Source organism: Lepisma saccharinum, chromosome 9 (assembly GCF_977018435.1).
Source record: "Lepisma saccharinum chromosome 9, izLepSacc3.1, whole genome shotgun sequence".
Taxonomy (NCBI): domain Eukaryota; kingdom Metazoa; phylum Arthropoda; class Insecta; order Zygentoma; family Lepismatidae; genus Lepisma; species Lepisma saccharinum.
In genome coordinates, this window is record NC_139237.1 from 41,158,850 (window position 1) to 41,171,025 (window position 12,176).

The following is a 12,176-nucleotide window of genomic DNA, read 5'->3' on the forward strand; positions in this document are numbered from 1 at the left end:
GACGTTAGCCCAAAAACCATTCATGTTAGCCCCACAAACCATTTTCCGTAAAGTTACGTTAGGTTAGGTTAGGCAAGCATAGTTTAGAAAATTTTTAAAAAAATTAAAAATACTTGACACGTCATGTTAAAGTGAAAACATGCCAAGGTTTGAAACACTGACTACAGGGTTTACGTCATCTAACACACAGAACATTGTGCTCTCATGCAGAAAGCAAATTGCGGCAGCAGCAACAGCATGTCGGACAGAGATTTTCGCAGAAAAAAAAAACATGCATTCCCATTAAAATGGATCAAAACTACATTCACGAACTTTCACAACTTCCACTTCTACCGAAAATGATTTGCGTAAGTACTTTCTCCTGAAAAAATTAAGAAATCCATCTCACCTATATGAAAGTGTTACCCAAATTTTTTGTTTATAAGTCTTATTGGTGTTCCTCTTTCTCTTAATTTTCTTTCATCTTGTCTTCACTGCAAGTGCTAGTCATTGTAATCATTGTGTTTTTATGTATTGAACTCTATTTTGTCCCTAATGATTTCCTCTAATTCCATATTTCATCTTATATGACTGCTTAAAACAACTTATTAAAATAGTACAAATAACACACACACAGATCAATTGCATCAATTGTTTAAGGACACATGTGAGATTAAAAATGATATGTATTCAATATAAGGATCATTCTTGAAGTGTAATGTAGATATCACCTTAGGCTTTTTACAGTGCTTAATATAATTATCCAACAATACAGTGTCCCAAAATAGTGTCTACACTCTTTGAACATTAATAACAGGAACACTAATAACAGCAAGTATGATTTTTTTTCATTTCGCATGCCTTAAAGTTATAAATGTTCAAAACGACCACCAATGGCAGCATTGGCGTACACAGCATTCATCACAGTTCCCCACAGTCAGGAGATCTGGTTGAATATTCAACTCTTCTTACGTTTCTTGAAACAAAATTTTCTCACCTCTGCCATTTTATTACACAAATGACTACCGCTTGGCAGGCTTGTGATGGGATCAAAAACAAAAGAAGGCCTGTATGCTCTCACACATGCTCACATAGACATTGCAGCTTCAAATCTAAAAAAGTCCAGTCAAGTCATCTTTAATAGTTTCTCTGTTATTAAAGTTCAAAGAGTGTACACATTATTTTGGAATACACTGTATCAGCAATTTATTTTCCCTAGTTCCTCTATAGACTGCAAACAATTTTGTAGTTATGCAGAGTGGCCCAAACACACAGATGGTAATAACATTTGTGTATAGTTTTGTTTGGGCTACCCTGTATATTGTTGTTGTTATATTGTTGCTTTTCTGTTACTTTTGGCTAATGATGATAATGAAGATGAAAGGGCACTCAAAAATGCAGGGGGGCATCTTGCCCCCACTCATCATCGAGGGGGCAAGATAGTTTTTTGCCCCCCCCCCCCCCCCCCCCCCGGTCGCATGCTAAAAGTGAGACACCGTTTATGTCAAATGACCACTGACTCAAGCTTTAGCTACCAGCAAGAAATATATGACAGAAAAATCTATGTCTTCGCAAATCAAGCATATGGTGGAATTATCCCCATAGGTGAATTCGCATATTCGGTTTCCAGTTTTCCTTTGTATCTAGAAGGTTTTGTATATACAGGTGCAGTCGGTGTGAAACAATAAACCCAGTGTACCCCGATGGGAAGGGAGGGGGGGGGGGTAGAAACAGTTTAATTTTAAATCTATTCTCCCCCATCTACAACTACATTGCATGGATGCAAGGACACCGAACAGGGGAGGCAGATGAAGTTTGAGCCATCTAGCTTAAAAGTTCAAGGTGGAAAAAAATTAGAGAAGAATGCGAGAGGACGCGGAGGTCTAGTCGGTAGGACATCTGACTGTCACGCAGAGAGCCGGGTTCAATTCCTAGGGTGGGTGATCTAACGTCGGCCTTTTCCCAGCATAAAGTGGCTCCGGGGCTCACCCAGCCTCAAATGAATAGGTACCTGGGAGCAAACTTGGGGTAAAAAAGGCAACTGGAGTGTGGTGCTGATCAAATCACTTCCAAAATGTCTGAGATTGAGAATGTGTGGGCCTTACCCCCACATTTCGTAAATGTCTTCATGGCACGGTGCTATATGCATGGGTAAAAAAAACTCACACGTGAGCATAAGAATAAATGGTGTTGCCTCTCTCTGAGGTCTAAAACCAAGCCATCAGGCCTGAACATGACGTTTAAAACAAAGAGTAAACGTGTAATAAATCTAAATGGCCAAGAAACAAACGTTGCTTCCTTGGTTGTTCCGCCTCTACCCACAAATGCTTTCGTTATTGCCTGATGTGAAGAATCCACAGAGGAAGAGCAAGATTGTATTTTTGCTCCCCTTCCCACCATATGTCCCACCCCAGTCACTCCCTAAAAATGAGACTACATATATTTCAACTTATCTTTGTTTTGAAGAACATTTGGAAAAATATTTTTGCACTAGATTTGTAAACGTGCACTCAAGTTTCCGTTAACAGCAAGAAGTATGTCACATCGCAGTCAGGTCTCTGCAATGCAAATCAAGTATCCCCGAAGGAATTCGCTGCTTCTGTTTCCAGTTTTGCTTAGAAGCTCGCATATAACAATGCATCAGGGCACTTTCTGCACTTTCCGAACACGAGCTTTCTATAAGGACCCCTTGCTGTCAAAAAGGTCATCGGCCATAGAAATGACGCACCTTGCAAGTTCTTGGAAATTCAAGTCTAGGCTAATCTCTCCTTCCCTTTTCAAATTTAGACTTGGTCAGACGGCACAGTTATTGTTCAGAGTAGAACAACTGCAAAAAGCGTGTTTCAGCATTTTGCTCTGGAAATTGTAGTGATGAGTTTGGATTTCTTTCTGCACCAAGTAATATAACTCTGCATATGCACATGTAAATCATTTGCAGAAAGTACACGGACTGCAAGGTTGCGTCGGAAGATCACTGCTCTGCACTTAGTCGCCTGATATAGAATCAAATGACGGTAAGCTTTACTTCTCTCCTTACGTTTTTTTTTTTGTAATTTATATTTTCTGTGTGAAAGGGCAGAAAAAGAAGAGACTAGAGAAACACAAGTATAATTTCATTACACCATCATTTCTCTGCCTTTTTGGGTTTTAACGCTGCAAACTGGAGTGTATGAACCACCTCCTCTCATGGGAAGGGAGGATCTTTTATTCCTACCATTTTTATTAAAAATTTACTGTTTGTTTTAAACGTCATGTTCAGGACTGATGACTTAGTTTTAGCTCTCAGAGAGAGTTAACACCATGTTAACAGGTGATTTATTTTTATGTTGGGAGTAGTAATTATTTAGTTTTAGGTGGCAAGATCGAGGCATGATCAATATTTTAGACTTCTCGGGGGTGAGAGGGGGACGATCTCCCCTGACACCTTCAGTCTTGTAAAGTACAGACCTATTTCATTGAAATGCAATAACAGGTACCTAGCTGCTATGATAATTACAGATCAAAATATCTAATTTTAAAGCTGTTGGCTTGGCATGGCGGCTTGTCCCATATTTGATACCTCGGCCCTCTCCAACCATGCACTACATTTGAAAGTCTTTGTTGGAACACTTTAGCCTAGCAAATGTTCTAAAATTACTGAGAATTTCATTTCTTAATCTCAATCTCTGAATAGCAGTCTGAGATTTGCAAATATCAGTAAAAGGTGAAACAATCATTTGTTTGTTTTTCTGCATCATTTTTTATGCCTTTTCAGAAGCAGCAAATGTTTTATATGTTAACATTTAAAAAATATAGTGCCTAGAAAAGAAAATATACCATATTGCCACAATCTTATCGACTGCCTTCACGATTAGCCAAAAATGGCAGAAAAAGTTAAGTAAAATAAACTAAATCTAACTCTTTCATTCATGTAATTCTTATTTAGTATGCGATGTTTTTGTTAAAATTATTCTACGATTTATAAAATGATGAAATGGTAAATGAGAACACGTTCAACTTTCTTTGCAACACATCGATCAGAAAGTTTCAGAAACATGGATTTTTTCAATATGTTAGCACGTGTACTTCATCCACTTTAAAAGTAGCGCATTTTCAGTTATGTCAGTATTCATTATATATATATATAAAAAGGGAATGCCTCAATACCATCATGCCTAACTGCATGCGAAGATCGAGTACCAGGCAGGGATGGAAATTTCCTGTAATTATCGTATCGTAACATAATATTTCATTTTTTTTTTGTATTAAGTTAATGGGTTTATAAGTTATAAAATAATCCATAATAGAGGCCTCTCGGCCTCTTCATCTCTTATGAGCCACTGTGAATATAAACATATTCAATATATATATCTGTGTGTGTGTGTGTGTGTGTGTGTGTGTGTGTGTGTGTGTGTGTGTGTGTGTGTGTGTGTGTGTGTAAGAGATTGTAAAATCTGGTTGACGGATTTGAAAACCTGCCCCCCCCACTCCAAAATAAGTTCCGACGTCCCTGGAAACATGTGACTAAAATTGTTTATTTTCTTGCAAACGATTAACCATAGTGTTTACGCTATGTGACCTTTCACATAAAACTCTGATTTTTTAACACTAAGAGTGCTGACCTCTAAGACGCTTTCCGTAACAAGAATGCTGACCATTTTCACTACCTTTTAAAAAATCATATCTCAAAAACTGTTGAAAAGTATGATTCTTCCTCTTTATTTTGATATATGATATGTTACATTATACCCACATGGCTACCTTGGACGTTTCATCATAAATGATATGAAATGTACTAAAAATAAAACGTTGACAAGATTTATGACATGCAGTGGTGGCGATTGGGTCCCAAAACTGGGGGGTCAAGGTGCCAAAAGTAGGGGGGCAAAGACAGTATATTTCCCTTTGTAGATAAGATTTAGCATAGTGCGGGAGCAAAAGTGGCGAAAGGGGGGGCAACTGCCCCCCCTCTCGCCCCCCCTAATCGCTGGCACCGTAGAAAAGGGGAGCAAGCATATCGCTATCAGACAACAACACGAACAGAACTGTTATGAGCATTTGTCCACCATCTAGTGGCAGTATGAGGAAGTATGATGTCCAAACATTACTCAGGAATGCTAACTCCATAAATGTACGGCAAATGGCCATTGAAATACATTTTGAATTCAATTCCGTATATATACGTGATCCGCACACTAAAGAAGTTCGGGAACTCAATATATATACATGATTAGCACTCTAAGTGTTAAATTTTGAAACCATTTATTCTTTGGTTTAAATTGGTACGGTATGTATTTCACACTCCATTTTTTCAATATAATATTTCTTTTCCTTTGTTATTCTGTTCAATTAATAACTAACTGAACTTTATTTTCATTATTAACAATAAAAACAAGCACTCTGATATTTGGTAACTTGAGATGAACGATTTCCAGGGGAATGGAGTCGACAGAGCTCAAGCCCCTCCCCTTTCCCGATGCATATACTAAGCTTTCTAAAGGTTTTGTTTGGGTATATATATATATCTATATCTATATCTATATATATATATATATATATATATATATATATATATATATATATATATATATATATATATATATATATATATGTATTTTTTATTCAATTGGCTAATAGTCTGTTAATCATTATTCCTTTTCATTAGTAATGTGAGCATTACAATTGTTAATTCACAAGATATAAAATTATTTTCCCATAGCAATGAAGAGATGGATACATGATAGGGGGAGCTGTTGGATGTTACACCCACCCTACCAAAGGACAGGAACACCTGAAGATTCACGGACCTTTGGCTGAAGACATTGTTTTAGTATCACACAAATTATAATGGATAGAGATTGGCCATACTTAAGTTTACTTTGACAAACAGCATTGGTTTCATGCATCACACACTGTAGCTTTGCAGTCTAAGGCTTTGGGCTTGGGTTACGAGAAGTGTGTCCAGTAATCAATAGATACTGATTAATGTATCTCATTCCTAGTATTTAGTAATACATCAAACAAGAGTCTCCTGGGGGAGGCATAATAATTTTTCTCCTGAGATTTCGCAACCTGTTTCTTGCCAGATTCATAGGCCCCCTAAAAGTTGATACTGAGACTTTGCAACAAGATTTCCTGTTCCCATACAGCACTTTATAACTCCCCCTCTTTAAAAGCAAAGGGGTGGCAGATTCATTGCATCACATCAACAGTTCAACCATAGGCAGAGTTCTGGAGGAGCCTAAAGAAAGAAGACTAAAGAAATAACACATGATTAAGTTCAGTTACTACATTTTTGTTATTAAGTCATACAGCAAATCTTGACGTTTGGTATGATGGCATGTGCGATAATTGCACCACAATAGCAGGTCTTAGACGATTTGATTGATATGTACAGTTTGAAGAAAGAAAAATGTAAAATGACTTTGTGTTGAGTCAACAGTTACTGCTGAGGCATCAAAAGAACTTTTCAATTAAATTTTTCTAAAATTTCTGAAGCTTACTATTGTACCGTAACTTTTTTAAAGTAATACGAGTATTGTATTAATAAAAAAAAATGAAATGCAAAATGCAATAATCGTACTGGTTTGCTTCTTTTAAAGCTGACAACCAATATACTAATTAATATTTGTTTACTTAAGCGAGGAAATGTAACATTTTCAAATCTACAAGGCCTAAAACTCAGTGTTTTTAAGTTGTTGTTTTTTTAATTTCCGGGGGAAGGCCTCCAAACCCCTTATAAACTAGGGGATATTCAATAACCCTCAGGTACATCATATGCTTTTCCCAGGGTCTGCCCCCCCCCTCCAAAAGCAAAAGCTCAAACTCCGCCCATGAGTTCAACATAGAAAATTTGTAAATCCCTGACATTTCCCTACTTTTTTTTTTTACCTATGAAATTTCTTTACTTTTCCCACTTTTTGAGGTTTGTTACCATCCTTCAATAGATACTGATTAATGTATCTCATTCCTAGTATTTAGTAATACATCAAACAAGAATAATAAATAAACATTCCCATGAGCCATACCAACCATCACTGCAGAACTAGTTTGTTTTTATGTGCAGTGTTCATTACATGCAATCAGTTTAGGAGGTCAAAAAATTCATTAATCAAAAGCAATTTACGTTTGTGAACAATATTACTGTATTTGTAGTGCTTATGTATATATTTTCCTCAAGAAAATGTGTCCTTGTGTGCTATATCGAAGCATGCAGAAAATTCAGATTATCCTAGCGCTGGTGTGTAAACAAATGAGTTCTCAACATACACTTCCGGAGATATCCCCTGCCGCATAATTTGCAAGTGAATGGTTTCATTCCATGGTTAGACATCTCGTGATCCTTGAGAGAAATTTTCTGGATGAATTTTTTCCCACATGTCGAGCAAGCAAAAGGTTTCTCCCCTGAGTGAATCTTCAGGTGGTGACTCAAATTACCCTTCTGAGTGAAACTCTTCTGGCACACGTGGCAGACGTATGGCCTCTCTCCGGAATGTACTCTATAATGTCTCTGCAGTTGAGAGAGAGTGTCAAAACGTTTCCCACACCTAACACATTTTAACTCTTGATTTGGCAATCTTGCGTAATTGTATCTATATGGAACCATTGGCGAAGCAACGTTGAACCTGGAAAATAAAATATTAATAAGAACTTCACTACAAATCTTTATCTCTATTCTTATAATGTAAAATTAAATTAGGAATCACATGAAGATAAGATATATAAGATTAGGATGAATTATGCATAATCAGCGAATTTGCTTTTCCTCAGCTATTACTAGCAACTTTTTTGTTATAAATCTTGAATTTTTCTATATATCTTGACAAAAATTATTTTAGAACAGATGTTTTATAATACAAAAGTCAGTGGTTCTATGTAGAAATAAAACTAGAGATATGAACATATGTTGTATTGTGTACTATCTTTTAACTATTCATATAATAATAAGTAAAAACAAAAATGTAACAGTTCGACTGAAAGCGGTTCAATATGACTATAATCTTCAGTGGCGTAGCATTATAGTATGAACATACACCCGGCGTTCCCTGATTTAAAATTTCAAAAATACGTAAATGCTGTAAATATAAAGTAAATGTTGACTAATTTCATATGTGTTTGACCTTCATGGCATTATAATAGCTATTTTTCGCGATCCGCTTGCAACGCTCCACTAACAACACTCGTTCCAGCATTTTTTTCAATGCCTTTCCTGCCTGGACGCCGGGCAGGTTCGGCGTAAAGAACTCTATATTCCATGCTGCCTTTCTGGAGGGAAAGCTTGGATCTCAGCACGTGCGCAAATGCTCTCTCGTATGCCAGCGTATGGAGCAGAGGGCTACGTGATTGGTTCATGTGACCCTTCCTGCCTTCTGAAGCAGACAACAGCGGTAGAATTCCTACCCGGTTCTTCGCGTTCGTGCCATTCGTCCTATGTGATGCTACAATACGCAATATTGACTGACGTAACTTTACCAAACTCAAATATACCATTTCTTAATGACCATTGTATAATTTATCGCACGAACAGCGATGTGTATTAAAAACTAAAAGATCAACATCGTTTTTGTCAAATAAGTTGGTGAAGTCCTTGTGGTAGAAATTCAGCATTCTTTTTTTATTATTATTATTTTTTCGTTAGTATCTAACTGCTTAATATTGTGTCAATGGAAATGTTTAGCATTAATTTGAAAACTCTTAACATCGAATGGTCTGTGGACAAAATTATTTTAAAATGTTTATCACCATTCCAAGTTGTAATAAACAGTGGTCTGAATTACTAATCGGCACTGTTACGTCAATAGAGTGTACGATAGTTGGATCATCCACCCACCTCCGTGTCAAGAGTGTTTTTCGCAGCGCGCCAAGACGACAGAGGTCCCTGGTTCGAATCCCAGTGTTAGCACGGGTGTTCTTTGTGAGTGTCCCTTCCTCAACTTCATAAATATCACTCATATTCATATTCGCGATTAGCCAAAAGTGGTAGAAAAGCGAAGTAAAATAAACCAAATCAATCAGTAGTTGGATCACCCACAACAATTATGTCTACTGTTGTTCAGAGGTGCTTGTGATTGAGGTAGGTTTTCTAATGACTTGCGTCATACCAAAAAGTATAAAACACCAGAGTTCAAAACATTTGTGCCATAGTGAGGCATCTAATTTTCTAGCTAAAAGAATGCATAGATGATGTTTTATTGAAAACCCAGCTGACTTCAGGCAAATAAACAATACCTGTGGCGACAAATTCCATAAGTAAATTATTTAGCAAAAAAGGGCCGACCCTTCCTTCGGACTTGGCGTTCCCACCCGAAATGCCCATGCTACGCCACTGATAATCTTACTCCTTAATGCCTATGCTTTATATTGTGGCCCAACATATTGGTCTACTTCGTTTAATATGCATAGTTTTAGCACTATACTTTAGTGATATATTGTGTATTTAATAGCATTTTTAGTACTTTTCACTTTCTCTTTACTGCTGATGCCTTCAAAACGTGTTTATATGCTGTGAATTCTGCATGGAAAGAAGCTGGATGGGTATCGCTTGTACTGGCATGTGGTATTTCCGCATCCATGATGTAATTGTTATACCATCACAGCCCAGGCACAAGCATTTCTGGGGTGTGTGGGCACCTGTTGCTGCCACACAGGGTGTTAATCTAATAATAATAATAATTTATTGCTACTACTATGGGCAATATACCTACTTAGTCTGCAAGGACCCTTCTCCAAAATATATTACTAGATGTACTTGCCAACTAAGTTGTAAGGAGTGACCTTTTTTACATTTGATTAAAAATGTAAACAGAGTCATTCTACAGCAATAAAAAAATGGTAGCAATCAGAGTCATCAAATAAAATATGTCATTCAGAGTTCCCACTAATAAGGTTTTTACAAATTACCTAACTTTTCAAGGTATTCAAAATAAAAATTCACCATTCTGTAATGTTTTGACTTACTTTATTATAGGGATGGGTCGATATGAAATTTTGGCTGATACCGATAAAGTACCGATATAAAATTTACCGATACCGATAACCGATATTCTACCGATCCGATATAAAATTAGAAATTGTCCTTGAAGAACGTGAAAGGTTCACTGACCTCTTTAATAAGTGTGTGTTTCAAGGTGACTGCAGTACAAGATAAATTTGCATATTTAGACATTTACTTTTCTTAGAAAGTAGTGCATGGATATTATCCATAAAAATTACAACAAAATGTCAGAATTTTGCACTAAATTATCAGATAATCATCGATATATCGGATTGGTAAAATAATCGATAATTTTATCGATAAACCGATACACCGATATGCCTATATCGGCCGATACCAATAGAGTACCGATTAATCGGTCCCATCCCTACTTTATTAACATAATTTTTTTAGTGAAAATATGAAACCTATGGCCCCAGTTGCAACAAACCTCATATTTCTAAGTACTTCTTCTTACTTAGGAACACCTGTTTTATCAAATTATGGTTTACTGTAATGTGAATCAGTGTGGTAACCACATGAACTGCTTAGCAGGCCTTTGACTGAAATTTTTGAGAGAAATTACACTAGAGAAGTGCATTTTGGTAGTTACTGAATTTACCCCATTGCTTTTGGCTGGCTTGTACAAGAGCTGTTTGGGGCTTCTTACAGAATATGGGAAGGTAACTCAAAAAGTGTTTCATTACTTTATTTTGGAATGTATCTCTATATATAAAACCCACTTCCATGAAGAACTGGAAAGGACCACCCCCATGTTATGATGTGGGCTGCAAGGTCTGCCACATCCCTGTTTGGTCCATATATCTTTGAAGGTGCCATGAACCAAATTATCTCTCTCAGTATGTCATGTGACTGGTTTATTCCTCAACTGCTAGATCGAGGACTTCTCCGTTGAGTCTGGTTCCAGCAGGATGGTGCACCAGCACATTGTGCTATTGCCATAATATAATATCTGTATGATGTGTTTAGAAAAAAATGGATTGGAAGAGGTTCTGGACATTTGCCAGGACCTCTGGAGTTGCCACCCCAAAGTCCGGATCTGTCATTGTGTTATAATGGGGTTACATCAAACAGAAGGTAGCTAGCAGATGTTACGAGACAACTGATGAAATTAAAGGAGCCACTTGCAATGCACTTGCTTCGATCACTCCAGCAATGCCGAGGAGAATATCTCATCATACTTGGAGGCGAATAATTATGTTATGAAAATGATGGCGTATGTACAGATACTCTGGAATAAGTTGTCTGTAGCCTCATCTGATCAAATGTATATCCTGTTATTATACTATATCATCATATTATACATCAATATGAGAAACAAAATAGGGGGTAAGGGGCGTTTGGCTCACCCTGTACACCTGCTTTATTACCACAATAATTTATCATAGGTGTTGTTTCCTCATAAGTCACATGCTAGTTTAAAGCTTGTAGCTTCTCTTTACTTTAAATTGGTCAGATATGGAGCATACGAGGGCCACTATTTATATTTTGAGCCTTGGCAACACTGATTGAAGTTAGGCGCGATTTGACGTTTGCACGCAATCGTCTGGCATTATTGACCATAACGTACTTCAAATGTTTTGTCAATAGCTTCATTTGTGTTGTTTATGTTGCCTTGAAGATTGCGCGACAACAATAAAATGGAATTAACTCGTGAACATTTTCGTGCGATGATTTTTTACGATTTTCGACGTGGATTATCAAGACAAGAGTGCATCGATCAACTTACTTCCACGTTTGGCGATGAAGCCCCATCCTTTGCCACTGTGAAACGCTGATATAACGAATTTAATCGTGGCCGCCATTTGCTCACCGACGAGATTCGCGAAGGTCGTCCAAAATCAGTTGTTGTTAAAAAAAACATTGATGCTGTGCAAAACCTAATACTGCAAGATCGTCATGTGACATACTGTGAGATTGAGGCAACCATAGGCATTAGTTCCACCAGCATATATAAAATATTACATGATCATTTAGCTGTGAGAAAGATATGTTCTCGTTGGATCCCACACAATTTGACAAAAACTCAAAAAGACGCTCACGTCAATTGGTGCAAACAAATGCTCAATAAATACGATCGTGGTACTTCAAAAGACGTATATAAGATTGTAACAGGTGACGAATCATGGATATATGCATATGAGCCGGAACGTAAACATCAGTCGACTGCATGAGTGTTTCAAGATGAACCCAATCCAACAAAAGTTGTTCGCGCTCGAAGCAC

General features: G+C 37.1%; 1 protein-coding gene across 1 annotated transcript in view; it reads right to left on the bottom strand.

Annotated features, from left to right (window-relative positions):
* Positions 1 to 7,109: 7,109 nt before the first annotated feature.
* LOC145992022 (uncharacterized) overlaps positions 7,110 to 12,176 on the bottom strand; it is a 101,307-nt gene continuing 96,240 nt past the window's right edge. The window contains exon 4 of the mRNA XM_083128040.1: positions 7,110 to 7,583. Within this exon, the coding sequence (XP_082984166.1) occupies positions 7,190 to 7,583 (394 nt within the window). The 3' untranslated portion in view covers positions 7,110 to 7,189. The remainder of the gene's footprint in view (positions 7,584 to 12,176) is intronic.